Source organism: Bos taurus, chromosome 22 (assembly GCF_002263795.3).
Source record: "Bos taurus isolate L1 Dominette 01449 registration number 42190680 breed Hereford chromosome 22, ARS-UCD2.0, whole genome shotgun sequence".
In the NCBI taxonomy this organism is placed as follows: domain Eukaryota; kingdom Metazoa; phylum Chordata; class Mammalia; order Artiodactyla; family Bovidae; genus Bos; species Bos taurus.
In genome coordinates, this window is record NC_037349.1 from 49,397,673 (window position 1) to 49,420,773 (window position 23,101).

Genomic DNA, 23,101 nt, shown 5'->3' on the forward strand with positions numbered 1-23,101 from the left:
ATGGGGTCGCAAGAGTCAGACACGAATTGGTGACTAAACCACCAACCACCACCTAGTTAACCATTTGGTTTCCTTTTGAATCAGCCTTTCATTATATGATATTCTGGAGTGTGGCCATCCTGATAGCCTGTCTCCAGAGATGGTGACGATTGATGCCTTCCCTCCCTAAAACACACAGGTCATCCTTGCATCATGAGGTACAGTCTTATTCTTTACAGTGGTATTGAATGGGATTGCCTTAGTGATGGGATTAATTGACAGAATGTGGCAAAAAGGATGTTCTGGGACTTCCAAGGCTGGGGAGTAAGAAGCCTTGCAGCTTTTGCCTGGGTGTCTTGGAATGCTTGCTCTGGGCAAGTCAGCTGCATGCTGTGAGAAGCTCAAGCGACAGAGAGGTCATACGTAGGGACTCAGGTTGACAGCCTCAGCTGAACTCCCGGTGGACAGGCACAACTGACTGCCAGCCACGTGACAGAGCTGTCTTGGATGTCCAGTTTAGTTGAGTCTTGAGATGACTCCAGCCCCCAGTCACATCTGACAGCAAGCTCATGAGGGACTGCAACTGAGAACTTGCTTAGGAAGCCCTGTCTACCCACAGAACCATGCGAGATGATAATAAACTGTTTCAATCCACTAAGGTTTGGTGGGTGGTTTTACAGGACAGGGAAACCTGGTGTGCTGCAGTCCACAGGGTCACAAAGAGTCAGACATGACTTAGCGACTGAACAACAACAACAATTGATAGCCAAGTCATTTGAAATAAAGAGGGATTACTTCCAAACAGGGAGAACATGACTTCTGTCTATTCAACCCTGACGGTGCAAGAGCAATGCCCACTTCTCACTGAGCACTCGTAAAAGCTTGATGAATGAATGCACCAGTAAACGGTTAGCTGGAAGGACAAAGGTGGTACCAGCCAGCTTGTGAGGTCCCTGATGGCATCTTTGTCCTCTCCAGGGCACCAAGTGCCAGGCACTGCCTAGAGGAAGTGTCTGAGCACTCAGAGTGGAAGTGAAGTACAATGCTCACCCCTCGCTGCCTCTGTTTTATTTTTTTTTAATCAACAATCATGGGTCAGAGATGACTTAGATGAGTATAACTGAGACAGTGTTCAGGTTAAGAAATAACCCACACAATAGATTAGATTACAAAATCTGTTTCTGCTTTGTTCAGGAGCTCTCATTAGGCACTGCAAATGCTAACCTGCACTAGAGCATTCACAGCCTACTTAGGGTTTCCTTCCTTTTCATTCCTCAAACCACCTTTTGATGTGCCGTCTTTACCAATACAAATCACTGTTCCTTCTCTACTTCTGCAGCCCTCACATACTGACACATCTTCCACATGTACCATTTGGTGGGTCATTTCTCATTTTTCACACTAGAAATACCTGCTCCAAGATGCTGGGTCCCCTTTTTTAGCACCTTAGTCCACATTGGGAAGGCAATCACCAAAGTGGAATGAGCACCAGACTGGGGGCTTGCAAGTGTAAAGACTCAAAGCTCCAAATTCTACTTGGCCACGAACTGATGGGATAGACTTAAGTCCCCCATTGGACCTGTTTTCTTCCACAGGAAATGAGGGGCTGGGCCAGTGTTGGGGAAAGTCTGTAACTGCTCTTGTTGTGACCTCAAACCCCCTTCTGCTGTATGTTGAGGTTTTTCCCAATGGCCCCACTGGCCACTGCATCTCTCTCTCCATCACTCCTATTGTGGGCCATGGATGACTCAGATGGTAAAGAATCTGCCTGCAATGCAGGAGATTCAGGTTTGATCCCTGGGTCAGGAAGATCCCCTGGAGAAGGGAATGGCAACCCACTCCAGTATTCTTGCCTGGAGAATTCCATGGACAGAGGAGCCTGGGGGGCTACAGTCCATGGGGCTGCAAAGAGTTGGACACGACTAAGCAACTTCTTTTCATTCAGGTTTGTGTGCTTTGAAAGAAGAGGATTTTTGGTTTTTTTCCCTAATGATCATCTATGTCATACAGCTGTGTTATTTCCCTGTCTTCATAATAATGAGAAGAACAGACTCCATCTGTCTGAAGCCTGGAAGCAACAGCTGGTAGCTGGCTACTGCTGCTGTGCTACACAGACTGCCCTGGGGGCGCTAGGTCTTCGTCACCACAGCTCATTTCCATTCCACTGCAAGTATCTCCGTCTAAAGGGACAGAGAACCAAACCTGACTGCGGGAACTAGAGTCAGGAAAAGCTGCTGCCTCTCAGAGAACAGTATTTATTCGACTGAATAAGAAATCAAGCAATAACAACTAGTAGCCTTTTACAGAGCCATCTCTCCTGATTAAGCCTTTGCCAGTTGAACAAAGTTTTTTTGGTTGCTGCTACCATTTAGAATACTGGCTTAATTTTAGTCTTCACATTTAGTTTTCATACTTTTTCATCATGTTTGATTACTCAAGACAAAACTCACTTTTGCCTTAACTTTGTGCTTTATTCTCACAAACACTTCAGTGAGAAGAGCTGAGCCTTCTCCTGGGCTGTGTGTCCTCTTACTGAAGTGGAGATGTGATGCCTGGTTACCTCAGTGCAGCACAGCTGCAACCACTGGCCCGAGCAGGGTCTGAAGCCAGAGAAAAAGATCTGGAGGTAGGAGCCCTTGAGTCCCTGATGCTAAAAGCATAGGTGAGCACTTGCTAAGTCTCAGGGCCACTTTGAAAGACATAGCCACAGATGAGAGCAGGACAAGGGGCGCCCATGAGGCTCTCTCCTCTCCCTTCTGCAAGCAGCGCCCTGCCGTCCTTACCTCGGGCACTGGAAGGGGCAGAGGTAATCATCTGGGATGGTGCTGAGTGAGTGGAACTCAGGCTGGAGGAAGAAGGGCTTGCCTGGGACGAGGACAGAACAGAGACGTTGGTGACTGAGCCCTGGTACCTGGGGTTGGGATACGCGAGCTGCAAAGGGAGAAAAATTAGCAGGATAGAGGTCCAAACGGCCAGGATGGTAGGACTGGCTCAGAGTTGGCTTCTTCATGCCACCAGGTGCCCAGATCCAATGTCTGATGCTGTACCCTTGCCCTGATGAAGGCCAGGCTGATGGCCAGCACTAAGGGTCAGCTATAACCCTGATGGTACAGGCCTGCTGGGTAGACTCTAGCGATGGCACCCACAGAGGAGACTGGACTGAGCCATCAGGAATGCCAGGCAGGAGGGCAATTTGGCAGAGGAGCTTTCCCATGGGATCTCTAAGAGCAGCCAGGACTAAAGGCAGATTTCCTTCTTGGGAAATAAGGCCTGGGAAGTGCAATACAGGGAGGTGTGGAGGGAAGGCCATTCTGCTAGCTCTGGGTGTTCTGAATTCAGAAACTGAAGAACTAGGCAGCAACACCAGTCCTCAGGCCAGACCAGCAAGCAGAGAGCCGAGTCCTCCAGGTGCGGGCCCTGGCCCGCTCTTCCTGGGCCGCGCTGGTACCTGCATGTGGTGGTACAGGTCTTCGGGAGCCTCGCCCATGGAGCTGTCGCCCAGCATCACCACGTTTCCAGCCTCGCTAGATGCGTGTGAGGAGAGGGAGGACGATGAATGGCGGCCGGTGCCCATCAAGTTCATGGGGCTGCGGACAAGAGTGGGAGATGGCCAGGAGTCAGGGCTGGAGCTGAGGTGCTTCGCTAGATGGCGGGGGCAAGAGTCATGGGTGTGTGTAAAACAGTCATCCCCAAGCCTCAGCCTCTCTGGTTGTGAAGGTTTCACAGCCAATGTTCATACCTGTCTGAGGCCTGGAGCTGTCCTGAACCCCACCCTGCTGCTCGGGGGCCCCTGGTCTGGGAGGCCAACAGTAGCCAGGCAGAGCCTTAACCTCGAGTTAAATGGTTTACAGCCACTCAGTCTGATGACATCAGCAGTGTCTCAGGAGGAATGAAGGAGATCCACTGAATCAGGTGAAGGACCCCAGGTCTTCCTAGCCATGGGCTGTGTACTTAAGCTGGCGCCCACCCTGCACTGGGATCTGCTCCCAGCTCAGGGTGTCTTCCTGACTTGAGGAAGCTGTCATAGCAGCTGCCTGTGAACCATCTGCTGGCCTCCTTCCACGGCTGTGGCCACAGGCTTGCCAGCAGTTTCTGTCAGTTCTAAGCAGCTCCCCCCATTCATTTGCTCCTTCGCATCTGCTGAGTGCCCACCCTTTGCTGACTTGCTGGTCACAGTGGAAAACAAATCCCAGTGAGGGTCCCTCTCTAGGTTTTTCGCTTGCCTGGCCTTCCTGCCCTGGCAACCTGGAGCCTCCCTGCAGAGCCCCGGTAACAGGTCTGCTGAGTGCAGAGCGGGCATACCTTGATGCCTTCACCACCATGCTATTCTTCCTGAAACCCACTGGGGATCCTCGTTCCCCTGGGATCAGGTCCCAAGGCCTGAGTGAACAGGGCCCATCCAGAGAAATCCTGGCCCCCTTCCAGGCCCTGCACTCCAGCCACTTGGCTCAACCTGTAGTGCTGACCACACTGGCCTGCATGAGGATTCTGAGGTGTCTGCACATGTTTTTGACTTTGCCTGAATCTTGCTCCGTCAGCTTCCTAACACCAGTTCTTTTCCACCCAGCAAACTTCTACTCACCCCTCAGGACTCACCCCGCTGCCCCACATACACTCCTCTGTCACCCTGGATGACCAGATGCACAGTGCAGATCCTGTGGCAGGAGTTGTGTGTTTTCTGTGTGTGTGGGTGAGGGGTCACATTAGTGCACACAAGCAGCGTTCTGGACGCCCTTGCTCTGATCTCTGACATCCGGACTTACCTTTGTGGAGGGGACCCTACTCAGCTCTAAGGCCATACCTGTGCCGATGGGTCATCTTGATGTTCTCTGGGCTCATGGGGCTATGGGATGCTAGGACATTTCCCCGTGGGGTGCTGGTGCCCGAACACGCAGGACTTAGCTTGTCCAAACCCGGAAACTCCTGTTGAGACATGAGTGCCCCTTCATAATAAATAATTGGGAATAAATAAGTAATTGGTAGCTCAGACGTTAAAGAATCTGCCTGCAATGCAGGAAACCCAGGTGTGATCCCTGGGTCGGGAAGATCCCCTGGAAAAGGGAATGGTAACCCACTCCAGTATTCTTGCCTGGAGAATCCAAAGGACAGAGGAGCCTCGTGGGCTACAGTCTATGGGGTCACAAAGAGTCAGACAAGACTAAGACTTTCACTTCACTTTTTTTTTTCCCCAAGTAATTAAGGAGTAAAAGAGAAGAGGCAGGCTGGTAGCCAGAATGTAAAAGAAAAAAAAAAAGAATCATATACCATTGGCTGAACCTAAACTACTGGCTTCATTTGGGCAGTGACCCCGTCACGACTAAAGTGCCCTCCTAACCACAACACAGCCTAGACCAGAGGCCATGAGGCCTAGGTGGACCCCTGAGAGCACATGTGCAGCAGGCTATGGAGTTGGTCTGAGTTCATAAAATGTGTTAATAGGCTTTCTCACTGTAGAAAAAGTGGAAGAAGAGCTGGACAACAGGAGTTGAAGAGCTGGTGATCACCCGTCAGGCATTGGGCACCTCTGACGTAAGGACTGGAGTTTTACTGGACTGCTAAATGGCCCCACTCTTAGTGACCTTGGTTAAATTGTCTGTGACACAGTCTATGGGGTGTCAGGACACAAAATCCTAACACAGATAACTGAAAAACAGCACGCTTCTATTTTAGCATAATTAAATTAAGTACGTACACATCTTGGTAGAAATTTTGGTCCCAAATCCTCCAAGGGGACAGCACATTGGTTTGTGTCACTATTTGCAACTCTGAGGCAACAAAGCACAACTGCTCGAGTTTCCAGAAGCCCTTCACACTCTGTGGTCCCCATGTCCACTGGGGATGTTTCTGAGCTTGGTCTGAAAGAGCAGGAAGTTTTCCACCTGCTTCTTTCAAAGCATGCAGAAGGTGGAACTGTGCTTTTGCAGCTGGACAGGACACTTCCATGTGTGCCTTGGAGACCCTGAGATATGTGAGTGAGCGTTCTGTGCTTTTTCCTGCAGTGACCTGACAGCCTGCATGCTAGGGAGCTCCCACTCCTCCAGTGGCCAGGTTCTAGCTTGCCTGAGCCACCTGCTGTGATGGGGAAGTTTACATACAGAGACCAGAGGACTGCGCTCAAGACTACCTAGGGACGTCCCTGATGGTCCGTGGTTAAGAATCTGCTTTGTAGTGCAGGGGACATGAGTTCCATCCCTGGTCTGGGAACTAAGAGCCCAAATGCTGTGGAGCAACTAAGCCTGCAAACTGCCTCTGCTGAGCCCACGTGCTCTGGAGCTCGTGCGGCGCAACTACTGAGCCTGCATGCCACAACTAGACGTCCACGTGCTGCAGTGAAGGTCCCACGTACCCCAACCAAGACCCAACCCAGCCAAGGGGAAAATAAAAGGCCACCTGAACCCTACTCTCAGCCTGCTTACGTTCCCTGGAAGACCCCTGGAAGGAAACCAGTCTTGGATACAGGCCTTGCTTCTGCTTGTGTGCATCAGTCCTTGGGTCAAACCCTGCCAGGGAGACCGCGGAGCCAGGTCAGAGTCAGGAAGACCTTCTAGGGCCTGGGCCAGCCCCAGGATCTGCCTGGGCCCTCGAAGAAAAGCCAGTACAAAAGTACTGCCACCCCAGGCTTTCTCAGGTGGGAGCCTGGGTCGCCAGACAGGAGGAAGTGGGGGCGGGTGCAGGGAGTTAAAGGGGAAGGGGATGGAGAGAGAGGGAGACGGACGAGAGAAGGCTGGTCCAGCTAAGCCTTACTTCTGTAGGTTCCTGGGATGAAAAGTATCCCTGAAGAGATTCCTGCATACAGGCCATACATACACTTTAGCTCTTTTCCTCCTCATGTGAAAACCTCTGTTCACCAGCTCAGTGCATTGAAAAACACATTCTCTGTCCTGAATATGGCTCTTCCTTAAAGGGAAAGTGGATAAGGGGGTTCTGGGTATTTTTCTCCTGCCTTGAGCACCCACCTCTGCCTCATGCTGTTCTGTGGCAGGAACAGATCTTCCTTCAGTCTCACCTCTCCCTACTCCCCTCCCCACCCCTTTCCTCTGACTTGCTGCACAGGTCCCAAGCCTGGAGGAGATGACACTGGTTAGACTGCAGCAGGGCCAGGACAGGGCTCAGCTTACATGGTAGAGACTGGCCCTCATCATCTGGAACTGATCAATCAGCTTCTTATGCAGAGGGCGCATTTCTGGGTGCACAAACTTCTCATGAACTGCCAGCCCGACTCCAAGGACATGGACCTATCAGGGTGATAAACAAAGCCATGCTGTTAGCTCGGGAGCAGACAGTGGGTGCTGCAGCTACCCTGTGGTGCCTCCACACAGCTCTGGCAAGGCATACCTGCTCCTGCATGAGTTCCTTGAGCTGAGCTATCTTCTCAGCATCTCCTGGGTGCTTGGTGATGTAATCTTTATCAAAGAAGGCCTGTGAAAGGAAAGGAAGACTTCCCAGGCGACCACTCAGTCTGAGGTCCCACTGGAAGGCATCCGGGTTGCCTCCTAACAGGTGCACACACCAACACTCCTCTAGCACAGCCTGCTGAACCTCCTGCAATCACACGTGCTTTTTACGTCTAAGGAGGACTGAAGGTGGCAAAGTAATCTAAGCCTGAATGCTGGTCCCAACTGGCTTGGGCAGGGCAGGCAGGACTGGTGGCCAGGATGAGGGGGTTAGTCTCCCAGCCAGACCACAACTCACTCCTTGTCAAGGGCTGGGCTCTAGGGCGCATTCCATGATCAGATAGATTACCCTTTCTGTCAGAGTTCAGAGAATAAAAAGGAAGAAAAGTTCCCATGGGAGAGCTGTAGCCATGGAAGCAGGGAACAGCGGGGAGCCTAAAGCCTCACCCCTGGTGGCTCAGATGGTAAATAATCCACCTGCAATGCAGGAGACCTGGGTTCAGCCCCTGGGTCAGGAAGGGCTCCTGAAGGAGGGAATGGCTACCCACCCCAGTATTCTTTCCTGGAAAATCCCATGGACAGAGGAGCCTGGGAGGTTACAGTCCATGGGTCGCCAAGGATCGGACATGACTGAGCAACTAATACACACTATTCAGGACCACGCTCGGTTGGCCGAGGTACGGCCCAGGAGGGCACGCTGGGAAGGCTGCCTTCAGAGGCTGGACCCTCAGGAAGAGGAACGGACACCCGCGTCCCTGGCCGGGTCTGGTTGGGCCAGCTTACCTCCTGGTAGCGTGCGATGCCTCCGTTGACGGCAGCGTCAATGACGCCGTTCAGGCACATGCTCAGCAGGTTGATGTTGCCGTGCACCTGCTTGTGCTGATACTGGCTGATCAGGGCCCGCAGCTCCTGGTTCTTGTTCTCAACCACTTGGATGGCATTCTCCAGGGGGCTCACCTCCACCTGGGGGCACACAGCATGTGGTGTCAGCCCAGGCCCAACGACAATCCCTCCCTCCTCACAGGCCTGACAGCAAGGGGCTGTGACCCATGCCACTGAGTCCCCACTCTTGTTCCTGTGGACCTGAGGCTCCCTGGGCCCTTTCTAATTTCCTCTTCTGATCTGTAGGCACTCCGAAGTACAGTGAATAGTAAACAACATCAGTTCTGAACACAGAGGTCTCTGGCTTCCTGAGCTTCAGGGAATAGTTTCTGCATTTGTAAACTGCTGCTGCTGCTGCGTCGCTTCAGTCATGTCCGACTCTGTGCGACCCCATAGACGGCAGCCCAACAGGCTCCCCCGTCCCTGGGATTCTCCAGGCAAGAACACTGGAGTGGGTTACCATTTCCTTCTCCAATGCATGAAAGTGAAAAGTGAAAGTAAAGTCGCTCAGTCGTGTCTGACTCTTAGCAACCCCATGGACTACAGCCTACCAGGCTCCTCCATCCATGGGATTCTCCAGGCAAGAGCACTGGAGTGGGGTGGGGGAACATAAATGCCTGCTGCCTAGGGGTGTTGTGGAGATTAAAGGAGAGAAGGAAGGTGAGCAAAGCCTCCAGCACAGGACTGCCTGTGGCTCCCCCAGGCGGGCACGTGGCCGAAGCGCTCTTTCTCTTCTTCCTCAGAGAACGGCCCCCCAAGCAAGGACTGAGGAAGCACTGTGAAACCAGCCCCATCTGAATCGTTTCTCACCAGCTCCCTCCTCTCCACTTCGAACCACCGAGAGATGCCTGGCAAGCTGTGGGTCAAGGTCAGCGTGGTGCGCTCGATCCACAGGCTCTGTGGGGAGGGTACAGGCAGGTTCAAGCCATGAAGCAATTCTGCCCATGCCCCACCTGCCCATGGAGGAGTCACTGATGAGCTCCCGAGAAAGCGGGGCTGGCCCCAGCCTCGCTGCAAGCACTGACCCTGCTCCCCTAGATGCATTTACCTTGAATTCATTCTCCTTGTCCTTGGGGCCTTTGTGGAAAGGCCGGTCATACCGGAACCTCCTCACGTTGTTGACGCGGTAGAAGCTCTTGACGCGGTCCGGGACCCTGTCCATCTGCAGGACGTCCACGTACTCTGGGATGGGCGTCACTGCATAGATCTGCAGGTCTGGGCAGGAAGTGAAGGGAAACCGGACGTGAAAGAGAGACGGACGTGAGTGGATGACCCCTGTCACCCCCGCCAAGGGAGAGGAGACCAACAGAGCCCTTCAAAGGGGCAGCAGCAGCATTTCAAAGAGCAGATGGGACCAAACACGGTTTGGCTGACTCCCTATCCAGCCCCACCCCGCTCCAGCAGTGAGTGCCCTGAGCCCTCAGCCAAGGTGAGGTGTCAGCAGCCAGTGGTTCCCTAGTGCCCTTTTAAGAAGGAAAGGAAAGGGGTCAGGAGGATCCCCCATAGGAACGAAAAAGGTGCAAGGGCCTAGGCTGGCCCACTGCAGGTAAACTGCACAGTATTCACTGCCAAACAACATTTTAACAAGATACTCTTTAGGATCTTTGTGGAGAGGAAACATGGGTGTCTGCCTGCCCTCCTCTCTCTTAAAGAGATGTGGACTAGCTTGCCACAGCCATGGTGACTGTCATGGAAGCTGAGTACAGGGAAGGAGGGGCAGGCTGGTGTTTGCTTTCAGACTTCCAAGTGCCCCCAAAACCACAGGAATTCCCCATCTCTTCCCCTACCCCTTCCTCCCCATCCCGTGCCTCAGTCCTGACAAAGGCTCAAGGTATCGACAGACACACGTGGGAGTGGAGCAGGTCATAGAAGTGGAGCATCCCTGTGGATACTGGGAGAATCCACAATGTCTGCAGCTGGGTGCCAGGAGACCCTTCACGGGCAGGGTGGGGACTGTGCTGGCAATGGCCCACCAGAGGGATAAAAGCTAGCTGATGATCAGGCCCCCCAGGGCTAAGGGCATGCCCCCGCCTCCTCTGTGAGGCTCAAGTGCCCCGTTAAGGGTCAGTGAGTGATGTGGCACCCTCTGCTTTGGGACTTGGGGGGTAACCTGGCTTATATGGCCAACAGCGTCACAGAGGGGCAACCGACTAGGTGGGCCTCCCCTCCCACAGTCCCAGTCCTCCTCCCCTCTATGGGTCAAAAGATACACTGGGCGTCGCACTGCAGGATGGCGTCATCAGGGTGGTTGGGGTGCTGCATGGCGACAGCCTGCGGGAACTCGCTGAGCATCCTCTGCTGGAAGGCCTCCAGCCTCTCGTAGTCGTGGCCCCGGCACACGTACTCTTTGTTCTGCCACAAAGGAGAGAGCACACACCATGCTTCGCCTGTCCACCCTCAGCTCCTCAACCTGGGAGCCCCTGGGGCAGGCCTGGGGCACAGCACTCTGCCCTCTACGCTGCCCTAAGGGAAACCACAGTCAAGAGGGGTGAGGGACAGCAGTGGTGTGGTGTTGTGTGGTGGCCGGGGTGGAAGCTGCAGGAAGCTCATGGTGGGGGGTGGGGAGGGCTTTTCACATGGGAAGGGACGCTAGTGGGGGGACGGGGGTGGGATTGTGGAAAACAGCCACGCCTGGAAGGAGTCCTGGAAGGTCCACCTGGGTCAGCGGAGTAGAGAAGCAGGGGTCAATCTATGTGCATACAGTGACGACCAGGGCGACAAGCCAAGACAGGAAAAGGCACAGCTAGAAGGAAGGTGCTTGTGGAGCGCTGGTGGGAGGCGACGAAGAGGCTGCTGGTGTGTGTCCACGAGTACCGCTATGGGAGCCACCAGATAATTTACAACAGGAAGGCAATAAGAGGTGTGCTTTTGTAGGATGACTTTTGTCAGCTGGGAGAAGCAGTCTAAACGCCGCCCAGTGCTTCGCGGGCATTTATCAACTCCTCTAGCAGCAATTCCTCTGCAACTGTGTCCGCAGACCATCATTCCAACTACACGCTTCTTAAGACTTCACATTATGTCATGTTTGGTTTGGGTTAGGTCTCAGTTTTCCTCTCTGTGGACTGAAGGCACCCTGAACCCTTCTGCTCTGCCTGCCTCACGGCTGGTCCAGAGTGCGTGGCTGGAGGGGGCTCCTCGGAAGCCCCCTGGTATCCTCTGTCTGCCTCACCAGACTCACTCTGACAAATGGTGTTGGCACTGATGCATCTTCAGAAAGAGAGAGGTTCCACAGGGCCAGCCCTATGCTTCTTGGTAGAGGAGTTATTACAGGCTAGGCCATGGGTGACCTCAGCCTTTTTTAATAAAAGTTTTTTGTTTTGTATTGGAGTGTAGCCAATTAACAATGTTGTGATAGTTTCAGGTGAACAGTGGAGGGACTCGGCCATACATATACACGCATCCGTTCTCCCCAAACTCCCCTCCCATCCAGGCTGCCATAGAACACTGAGCAGAGTCCCTGTGCTATACAGTATAACCTCAATCTTTCTGGAATAGGACTTTTGCCCACTTTTCACTTCTTCTCTTACTATGGGAGAACTCTGGTACAGTTTGGCCACATGTCCAGATGGATCAGAATGCAAGAGCAACAGTGGAAGGAAAGTCAAGGTCAGGGGAAGCAGGCTGGCCTCCCCAGTGGAACAGACCAGTACTCAGAGGACAAAGACATTTACAAGCTCCTTGCTTGATAAGCAAAACTGACAGAGAAGGTTCATTGTGAAGAACTGGCCTTTTCATGCAAAATGTACAATCCTCATCAGTTTCTGTTCATGGGTAAAATGAAGAAAAAAAGAAACTCCCCCAAGACGGGAGAGCTGGATGTTTTCCTGTCTCCATGCAGATTAGCAGATAATCACATTTGTGAAGCAACACGGGCAGATGGTCCAGAGGATTCAAGCTGACAGAGCTGGAGTAATAGACGGTCTCTGTGTTCAGGGAAGGTCAAAGAGCAGCCTAGTGCTCTGGGGAGGACCCAGCAGAACGGCACAGCGCATTGACCTTGAGGCTAGCTGTTGGTTTCCAGTCTGCTCAGGCCAGGGTCCCAGCAGCCCCACGTAGGACGGATCTGGCTGCCATTGCTTTCCCCTCTGTCCTTGCCATTTACAAGGCGAACAGCTACCTCTGCTGGCCTTATTCCATCTGCTGCAGATGAACTGAACAGCTGAGGGAGGGGGGACAGCATGCGGCCAGGCCAAGCAGACCCGTATGCCTGCAACACAGCTCCTGGCGTGGAGATGAGGATGGACTGATGGGTGACGTTTCCTGGTTATTCTTCCTCTATCACTGGCACCCTGGAAACCATGTTTGAATATTTAGACTGTAACTGGCTCAGATGCAGGTTTTATGCCAGGTCCTACCTGTCAGAAAGCTCTCAGAGCCCTGAGACACCGATGCTCCTTGTGACGTGAGCATGGGGGGTTGGAGCCAGGTGGAACCATGGTGGAGACTTCTTTGCTTGACAGGGACAGAAATGGGGCACACCAGTGCTTGATTTTGTAAGAGCCAAAACAATGATGTTTTGGAGTAAAATCTAGTTGATTACGTTACAAATCGTGGGACTAAACAAGGAGAGTAAAATGGCAATAAAGCATAACTTGCAAAGATAAAATGAGAAAGAAGTTACAAGGCTAGAATCATTAGCTTACTGAAGGGCTTCCTAGAGATGCTTTTGGTTCTGAGAAAGAAAGAGTCAGTCACTCAGCCATGTCTGACTCTTTGCGACCCCATGGACTGTAGCCTGCCAGGCTCCTGTGTCCATGGAATTCTCCAGGCAAGAATACTGTAGTGGGAAGCCATTCCCTTCTCCAGGGGATCTTCCCCACCCAGGGATTCTTGCACTATTCCTTCTTCTGCTGACCTCTACCCCCACTACTGTTGTATGATCTATGTAGATGGGGCAACAAACATGCCCCATTTGATAAGCCTGGGCTGGATGGTCCTAGAGAGTGAAGGAGGTCCAGCAGCCTGCGGAGAGCCTCTACTGAGGCACATTCTGCTACTGGCAACCCTTCTGTGGAACAGAATTCGAGCCTTCTGGGGATCACAGTCAGGCAGGGTGTGTTTGCTGTCCCTGTCACTATTCTAATTCCTACAGAAATCATTCTTCTTCTTAGCCTAGACTAATTACTGCCCAGGAAATGTGCATGTTGACCTGCCTTATATCCAAAATGTGGTCAGCCTGGACTCTGTCGCTTAGCAGACTGGCTTCTTTTTAAAAGAAGCCATTAAGTTCTGCTGACCTTCAATGAGATACCAAGCTTATTACTGCTCATTGGCTAAAGCAATTTCTCCAGTAAGATAGGATCCCAAGAACTATCTTACTGGGCCCGGTGAGATAGTTCCCAAGAACATCAAAGGAATCCTATGAATTTTCCTAGCAGCTTCCTGAAACTTGTGGACACTGAACTTTAGTATGATATTGGAGCTGGGGACAATCAGAGCTAATCTTAGGTCTCAACTGCAGCCTCTGGGTCCTTCCATCAGCAAGGCTTCATTTAGGTCATCTGAGAACAGCTACTTATGGGCTACAGCCTACAAGCCCAGGCTGACTCCTCCTGGTACCTCTGGATTGTGCTAAATAAAGACAAAAAACAATCACAACTGTTCAACTGGTGTCAGTATGTCTGTGCTCAGGCAATCCTTCCACTCTATTTATATCCCTGCCCAGCCTTTCCAGCAGTGGTGGAGCAAAAGGCTGTAGTCACCCTGGCCAGAGAACTGGCTGCCTTGGAAAGGCCTTCTTCCCAAGCCAAACCCAATGTTTGGTTTGCTCCACAAACCCCAGGAGCAAAAGGGACTATCCTCAAAAGGGAGATCTCTCAACTCAGTGATTCTCCACCCTGACCGTGAAGCCTACTACTGAGGTCAGGGCTGCACCGATGTCCTGTCTGGCAGAGAACAGTCACAACGGAGGATTCCGGACCTTGGAAACAGAAGGTGGAAGGTTTCTAAACATTATCTACGGGGTATTCTCAAACCCTGGTCATTTCCTGCAGGATCCTGGTTGATTTGGTAAGGAAACCACCCTCATATATTCCAGGTAGCTGCAAAACAGTTTAACTGCAGAGAGAAAGACAGTTTAAAGTTGGTACCCAGTTCAGTCAAATAAAGCCAAACACTCTGATCAGTCCTTCGTAAGGAACTATTCAAATATTCTGATCAGTTCTTCGTAAGGAACTATTCAGTGCAATAGGAAAAAAGGTTAAAAAAGAAAAAACCAAACAGATTATAAATTATGTATAAAATATGATAGAAGTTCTTGTGACTACCTGAATGGACTCACCCGAAGGAAGAAAGGAAACTTCCGGCCATAGAAGCCGACCCGGAAGAACTCGGGCTCCAGGCGCTGCTGCTCCATGATGTTGTCGTAATAGCTGGCCTCCATTTTCTGTGAATGAGAAAGGCAGTTGCCTGCAGGTTGGCTTGACTGCTAGTGGTGTGTCCAAAGCAAGTTCTCCCAGGCCTAAGCAGACACTGCCTTTTGGGAAGAGAACGTGGTGACTCAGTCTAGATAAAAAGTGAGCCCCTAGCCACGATCAACCCCTCACCAGGGAGCTGCCGGATGGAAAGGAAACCTTCCCTCCCCATCATCACCTGGAGGTGGGGCAGCCCCGAGAGGCTGCTCAGACTCTTCTGCCCAGTGAGTGGACCCAGCCCCACACAGACTCAGGCTTCCTGTACTTTCAGGGGCACACAGTTAACATGGACTTCCTCTTTTTTATTCAGGAATTTCTGGTTTTGATGATAATACGCCCACTGATAGTAAGTGTTGCCTATAGGTGATACCATCAGTCCAACTGCATTGCTCTAGTTCATTTACCATCTGACTCAAGATGCTAACAAAATGAGGAAGGCTTAGTTACCAGAGTCACTGTACTGGTCCCAATTTTGGAGATTTTAAACTTTAAAAGTGGAAATACTATCTATGATGTCTGGCATTACCCACGTTGGTAAGTTTTTTAGTCTTGGCTAACCTGGCTTCAGATTGAGAAAAACTCACTGAAATTTGACTGAGAAGATGTCCCTAATCCATTCAATCAACCCAGGCTGCCAGGGAGCAGTGACCTTCAAAGACCAGAGCAAAAATTTACTGGTGTAGAACCTCATCTATTATACAGAGCCTGATCAGGATGAACCTCATCTATTATACAGAGCCTGATCAGGATCAGGGAGCACACTGACAAGGGTGCAGGAGGCGGATGAGCTGGCTTCTCTTTGCCAGAGACTTAACCAGCTACTACGATTCAAAACCCAGCACCAGAAACAAGGAAAAATTTGGTGGAGACCTTCAAAGTCCATTTCACTTAATTTTGAATGTTTTGCATCAAAGACAGGAAGAACTTTCTTTACTTGGATGCTTAGGAGTGACCACAAGCCAAGGCAGGGAAACACTAAGATAAGGCATATCTGAACGAAATTATTTCAGGAGAAGCTTCTTCTTGAAGGTGGACTGCCACCTCCTCCTTGAACCACCCCCATCCTATCCAGCATATGCTGTTGCTCCCTTCCTTGAGCACCAGTGGCCCTCGGGGTCTGGATCATGCAGTCATCTGTCAGGTGTGTGTTTTGCATCTTGAGAGCAGGAACCTTGGCTTCTGCTTCTCCTGCACTGTCCACAGCACTCAACCCAGTGCTGAATTGCTCAGTCAGTGCTCCCTTAGAAGCTGATGCCAGAAAAGCATGAGCACTGCCAGTCAGGGCTGAGGCAGGGGGAGGGGCGAAGCTCACCCGAATCCAGCTGAGGCTCTGATAGTCGTAGAGGCTCTCATATTGACACGCCAGCTCCCTGCACAGTGGGATCCCAAACTCCCAACTCTGCAACAGAAACAGGAACGAGGCTTTAGCACCGGAGACATCCTCAGAATGGTCCAAGCCTTGCCAAACATATCAGAAGGCACAACTAAAGGCCTCCAGCAACTCATATGTCACAAGAAACACATGCTCAAAACCAATTTGTGGAGAACACACAGAATTCTGACACTCTGGCTCAGTGCACAGCTTTCAGGTTTTTACTCAAATGTTTCCACCTCCAAAAGGCCTCTTTATGACTTATCTTGTCAAGGACAAGCACCCACCCTATCTATTCTCTTTTCATTACTCTGAAGCTATCTTCTTTAAAAAAAGCATTTGCTTTTAAAACTTGAAATATGGTTGGTTTACAATACTGTGTTAGTTTCAGGTATACAGTAAAGTGATCCAGTTATATAAATAAGACTATATACATACATATAAACACATACACACACATATATATTTTCCTTTTTAGATCCCACTACAGATTATTATAAGATATTGACTAGTTCTCTGTGCTATTCAGTAGGTCCTTGCTGTTTATCTATTTTATATATAGTCCTGTGTATCTGTTAATCCCAAACTCCTAATTTATCCTTCCTCCACTCTTTCCCCTTCGCTAACAATGTTTGTTTTCTATGTGTGTGAGTCTGTTTCTGTTCTATAAATAAGTTCATCTGTATAATTTTTTAATTCCACATGTAAGTGATACCATATAGTATTTGCCTTTCTCTGACTTGTTTCTCTTCGTGTGACAATCTCTAGGTCCATCCATGTTGCTGCAATGGTGGTACTTCATTCTTGTTAATGGCTTAGTAATAGTCCACTGCATGCCTATACACACACACCACACACACACACCTTTATCCATTCATATACTGATGAACACTTTGGTTAGTTCAGTCCAGTAGCTCAGTTATGTCCAACTGTTTGCGAGGAACACTTAGGTTGCTCCTATGCCTTGGCTATTATAAACAGCGCTGATGTGAACATTAGGTGCATGTATCTTTTTGATTTATTTTCTTTTCTGGATATATGCCTAGGAATGGGACTGCTGGATCATGTAATGAAATGTACTCTGTCTTCAGTGTTTTAAAGAACCTCCATATTTTTCTCCCTACTGGCTGCACCAAGAGTGTAGGAGGGTTCCCTTTATCCACACCCTCTCCAGAATTTATTATTTGTAGACTTTTTGATGATGGCCATTTTCACCAGTGTGAGGTGATACCCATTGTTCATTAAGTTATGATGTGCATCTCTTTAATAATTAGTGACGTTAAACATCTTTTCATGTGCCTGTTGGCTATCTGCATGTTTCTTTTGGAGAAATGTCTATTTAGGTCTTCTGCGCATTTTCTGATTGGGCTGTTTGCTTTTTTGATATTGAGCTCTATGAGCTGTTTGTACACTTTGGAAATCAAGCCCTTGCCAGTTGCATAGTTTGAAATACTTTCTGCCAGTCCATAGGTTATCTTTTTGTTTTGTTCATGGCTTCCTTTCCTGTGTGAAAGCTTCCAAGTTTGATTAGGCCCTATCTATTTTTGCTTTTATTTCTTTTGCTCGAGAGACTGATTGAATAAAACATTGCTACAATTTATGTCAGAGAATATTTTGCCTATATTCTCTCCTAGGAGCTTTATGCTGTCACGTCTTAGATTTAAATCTTTAAGCCATTTTGAGTGTATTTTTGTGCGGGAGTGTTCTAACTTCATTGGTCCCCATGTGGCTGTCAAGCTTTTCCAACACCAAATTGCCGAAGAGACTGTCTTTTCTTCATTGTATATTCTTGCCTCCTTTGTCAAAGATTAATTGACTGTTGGTATATGGGTTTATTTCTGGGCTAAGAAGTATTTTTTTTATGTTGTGCTAGTCATAATTAGATGAAAAGCTGCATGAGGGCAGGGACTCTGTTTATATCCTTTATCTTCAGAGCCTAGAACCAGGCCAGGCATGAGCAGGTACTCAATCAAGATTTATTTAATGAGTTAATGCAGGAAATAATGACTTTTAAGTTAAGATGATTTAAGCTTAGAAAGAAGTATGGAAGCTAAGAAGGAAGTAGCTACCCAAGGATTTGGCAGTAGGTCCGACAATTTCCTTTATAGAGATATTCTACTCTTTAGAGTAGGCTTCAGATAATCCTTGTCTAATCAGGTCTCAGGCTGTTTCTGTGGTGTGGCTCCTATTATGGTGGCATCTATGGGCATAGGCCCATCTAATGGCAGCTTTCACCAAGGGGCAATACTGTCCATTTCCTCCTCTTTTTAATATAGTGCTTTCTCTCTTAGGGAGATTGGGAATCAAAGGTTTACTTGGTATTTTAGATAGGCTCTTCTCCCCAACTTCTAAATACTAATTAAAATTTTTTATTATAGGAAAACTTTAAACATATGGAAACACAGAAGTATGAACCCCTAGGTACTCATAACCCAGCCTCAACCATGACCAACTCAGAGTCAGTTTTGTATCATTCACATCTCACTTACTCCTCCCTACAGTTTTGGAAGCAGATCTCAGACATCATGTAATTTCACCCATCAGGGTTTCAGTATGAATGTTTAATAAGGACTTTATTAAAAACATAGATTTGAAATAGCATCAGGGAGAAGGACAACACTATTTTATTCAGGACTGTGTTTCCTAAAAAGAGCACATTATTTCTATCCTTTGAAGAAATTAATGCAATATGGATTGACCTGCAGGACCAATTAAAAATGTTGAAACAAACCAAAGAGAATTTTAAATAGACCCTGACTCTCTGCTCCAATACAGTTCCTCTGCCTCAGGGAGCTAGAAAGCCTCCTGTGCCCCCATATCGTAGCTTTAAAGGGGGCATGTGTCTGTCCGCTCTCTAGCTCCAAGTGCTGCTTGGGCAGGTTTTAGTGAAGGGTCTGCCTGGCAGGCAGTTCCACAGAGCCTGGCTAAGCAGTGTGTGTGCAGACAGCCGGCCAGCCTGCAAGGAGCGCCCCATGGGGAACTGCTCATTAAGGTGCTGACGGCCCCACGTGAGCCTCAGGGCACTCTGCCTGCTGACACAGCAGCTCCTAGGAAAGCTGATCTCCCCTCCTATGAGGACCAGTGCTTATCCGCCTCGCTGGCATCTCTGTCCTCATTTGTAGCCTTGCTGCTCCAAGCCTGCACCGACATCCCACCCAAAGGGTGAGCTTTTAGGGTTGTGCTGGAATACTGGGGGTTCTGAGAGCAACCTCAGAGCACAGAGAGGGAATGCTCGGCAGGTATGATGCATACCATCTACCTCTTTTCTCTTGCCAGAAAGGCAGGAGGCAAAGCAGCCCACAACTCCTAACTGGTGTCTCAAATCCAGTCACTTCCACCCACCTGGGCAGATGTGTTTGTACATCCATGCTGCCCTCACTCACAGGAACGGAAGCTGCACTGACTTGGCTCACTCTGCTCAAACTGGAAAGGCAGGCAAAAGCCAGGACTCCAGACGGGCAGTCTCTGTACTTCTGTTTACACACAGTGTATCAGAAGTAACAGATCTGTCCTGCCTTCCAAGGAGTGTGAGCAATAGCAGCCCTCGGCAGCAGAGCCCAAGCCCACCCCCATAGGGAGGGCTGGTTCATACCTGATGGTCTGTGTGCCAAATATGCAGGGGTTCCCTTCCTATCTGCTGCCTCTTCCCTGGGATGAAGGACTGCCTCCCATCTTCTCATCTTCCCTTCATTCTTTTAACTCCCATCTGGGCACACCCTTTGGAATGTCCCTCTATCCTTGTCTGGCCTGGGAGAGCTGACCTCTGTGACCACAACCCAAATCACCTTGGCCCAGGTTCCTAGGCTGATCACCTTACCACTGGAGGGAATGACCCAGGGCAAAGCTGTGGCCATGAGCTGGACTTCTGGTTCAGTCCTTCTAGATACTCAGGAGAGAAACGTGGGACCAAAGGAGACGGGGTCGTCTGTATGTGGCGGGTAACAGAGAGACTAGGAGTGGGAGGAAAGTGGCTGTGAGGTGGGCTGTGCTAGAAGTGCTGAGGTCAAGAACCTCATTACCTGCCCCTGCTCCCTTGCAGTTTTCTCTCTTCCTGCCCTCCTCTGACTGCCAAGCTCACTTTCCTCCTGGCACTGAGAACCCCTATGGAAGTACTTTTTCTGTATCAGCCAGGGTTTGCTTTTCTGGAGCCTTTAGAAAAAAGGCCCTGAATGCTTTCAACAGAATGGGTTAGCCCTATCCACTGACTCCATCAGGTATGGAGGAACAGAAACAGAAAAGTCACACCTTCTATACAAGCCCAGGAGAAGGCCTCTGAAATACCCTGTGAGGATGAGCTCATGGAAGGGCTCACTGAGTGGTCTGTACTGAGCACAGAAGCGCCTCCCCCAGCAATTCACAGCAAAGGCAGAAGGAGTGCGAGATTTCTGAGAAGGTGGCCTACAGAGCCTCTCAGTCCTTCTCCCCTTCCTGCTCATTCACAATACTCAGGCAGGCTTTGCATTACCCTCCCTTGTCCATGTTGCTGCTGTTGTGGTTTGGTTGCTAAGTGGTGTCTGACTCTTTTGCAATCCCAGGACAGTAGCCCATCAGGCTCCTCTATCCATGGGATTTGCCAGGCAAGAATACTGCAGTCGGTTGCCGTTTCCTTCTCCAGGGGATCTTCCTGACCCAGGGACTGAACCCATGTCTCCTGCATTGGCAGGCAGATTCTTTACCACTGAGCCACCTGTGAGACCCTTCCCTTGTTCATACTTCGCGTTAAATCTGCTTTTTTAACACTATTGTAGTGTGGAGTGAAAAGGGGACCATGAATGCTCAAATGATCCACGGGTGGGCTCAGTCATATAAGCACAGCTCTTCTCTGTGCTCTATGCTCATGGAAAGAAGAGACCTAATACACTAACAGCACTCCTGCACACTCACACCTTGCTTACGCCACTGCCTCCAAGCTGGGAGGGCTCACTGGGCACATGAGTAGGTGGCAGCTCCAGGTAGACTGCATGCCAGGAAGAGCTGGCATGGAGCCCTCAGTCCACCTCTGGACCAGCAAGGAGAGGATGCTTTGGGCTGGCTCTGTCGCTCAGTCATGTGTGGCTGGCTGAGAGCAAGGCATGGATCTCCTTTCCGGGCTGGGTGGAATGAGAGCTCCTGAGGTTTTGGACATGTTCCTACTTACCAGTGCATTCCCTAACGTGGGTGGATGTTTTTGACAAACAGAAGTCTCCCATGCTGTGTAAACCTGATGAATGTTTTCTGAGTTATGGGCAAAAGGTATTAATGTTTTAATCTTTTTTATGATGAAATAACTCATTAAAAATTTTTTTCATTCAAGTCTGGTGTTCAGCCACTATAGATCCCTGCATGATCCTAGTTTAGCTTTCTAAGACGTGCTCAAAGCTGAGTAATGAGAGAACAGCTTCAACAAGTTACACAAACCTAGCCTTTCCAGTGTATGGGGCACACCCAACAGCAGGTGGTCAGAGGGCCCCACAAGGAACTCTCCCAGAGATTGGAGCAGGATGGTAGGGAAGTTCCAAGGAAGTCTGAACCAATGCTGACAATGCCTGCTAATTCCAGAGAGTCAAGTTTAACAAGCCTGTGAGAGGAACCTGGATGGTGTTATAAGGAAGAGAGACCCAAGACAAGAACATGGACAGGAGGCAGTACGGGCCTCCTTTGGCTGTGGTTAAAATCCATTCATTTTTACGGCTCACATTTTCTATGGTGGATCAGAATGCTACAGTAACCTAAGTTAATCTAATACACACAAGCAGGGGGCCCAGAAGCCCCTGATCTTGGAGCATTAGTATTTACAGACGTGCAAAGCTGGCATGTGGGGTTGTCTTTTACACTCTCAATTTGCGACTGGCTTCCAAGCCACAGAATTAAGCTGTTGTTTTTTTTCCCTGGAGAAAGTCATGCTGCCTCCAAATCCAATGAATGCACATGGGGACCCACCTCCTCACCACCCCTCACAGCACCCTCTACAGCTGTTGCCACCCCTGCAGGGTTAAGGTGCCACGGAGCCCAGTAGGGGCTGAGGCACTCGAAGTCTCGCCTGGGGACACCCACCTTGCCTTTGTTGAAGTAGTGGATGATCTTGCGGCACAGCCCCTCTTTCCGCTGCCACTCCGTCTGGGATGGGTAGTGGAGGAACTCCCGAAGGGGCCGCTCCTCCCACTGCAGCAGCTCGCAGTAGAGGAGCAGAGTGAATGCAGCTTCTGTGGGGACAGGCTCTAGCGAGGTCCCCGGGCAGCCAGGTGCCCGGGGACCCGGTGTGCACAGCCCAGGTCAGGGATGCCGGATACCACACCTGAGAGAGGGGCTGTCCAGCCACCCACCAGCCCTTGACCACAGCACGAAGGGACCCAGTGGATACCGTCCTTCCTCAGCCTGGTCACCTGCTCTGGGCTCTGGATGAGGTGTGGCTCAGGTACCCCAGGGTTGGTGCACAGGCCGCTTTGCTCTGGGGCACACTGCCATGTCAGAGAGAGCTCCTGGGTTCCCTTTTGCTCAAGGGACTAGCGCTTCTTTCCCAACCTGCTCAGAACTGGATCTGAGGGGTGAGCTCTGACAGGCTTTCCTTGGCCATCCCACAGCCAGCCTCCATACCTCCAGCTCCACTTTCTGACCTGAGCATGGCCCTGGGAATGACCCTTTCTCCTCATCTCGACCATTTCTAAAGGGACCAGAGAGCAGGAGTGTATGGTGATAATTGTGTGAAGGGCTCCACTCATAGAGGAAACTACAGCTGATGCTGGGCCCAGGGCCAAGGACTGGTGACGTCTCCCGTACACATGGAGCTGCTAGGGAGGGTTTCTAAAACAGCCGTCGCTCAATACCGTGGCTTCCTAACCCCCAGGAGTGAGTCACACTGAATTACAGCTGCTGCTCTGGGTCCTCATCACACAGCCTGCTCCATCCTGTTCTTTCACTCCTTTTTGGCGGGCATCTCCTACCGGCAACTTAATTAGCTTGAGCTTCTGCCTGGCCTTCAAGGCCCCATTCAAATCTGGTCCCCATGACTGTGGAGAATCTCTTTTCTAATTATCTTGTGACCCACTTCCAGTTTTAGCCAGGCTTGCTTGCCCACAGCCTTC

The 23,101-nt window shown here is 50.3% G+C and overlaps 1 protein-coding gene across 13 annotated transcripts in view; it reads right to left on the minus strand.

The window, feature by feature from the left end:
* DOCK3 (dedicator of cytokinesis 3) overlaps nt 1-23,101 on the minus strand; it is a 303,790-nt gene that overhangs the window by 13,015 nt on the left and 267,674 nt on the right. For 12 of the 13 annotated variants that reach the window (XM_024983256.2, XM_024983261.2, XM_024983252.2 and 9 more), the window contains 12 exons: nt 22,074-22,222; nt 15,981-16,067; nt 14,536-14,640; nt 10,466-10,607; nt 9,304-9,470; nt 9,066-9,152; nt 8,157-8,336; nt 7,315-7,398; nt 7,098-7,214; nt 4,781-4,902; nt 3,428-3,566; nt 2,763-2,910 (listed from right to left, as the gene is read on the minus strand). In XM_024983256.2, coding sequence (XP_024839024.1) covers nt 2,763-2,910; nt 3,428-3,566; nt 4,781-4,902; nt 7,098-7,214; nt 7,315-7,398; nt 8,157-8,336; nt 9,066-9,152; nt 9,304-9,470; nt 10,466-10,607; nt 14,536-14,640; nt 15,981-16,067; nt 22,074-22,222 — 1,527 coding nt within the window. The remainder of the gene's footprint in view (nt 1-2,762; nt 2,911-3,427; nt 3,567-4,780; nt 4,903-7,097; nt 7,215-7,314; nt 7,399-8,156; nt 8,337-9,065; nt 9,153-9,303; nt 9,471-10,465; nt 10,608-14,535; nt 14,641-15,980; nt 16,068-22,073; nt 22,223-23,101) is intronic. The other variant, XM_024983257.2, reaches the window with a different exon arrangement.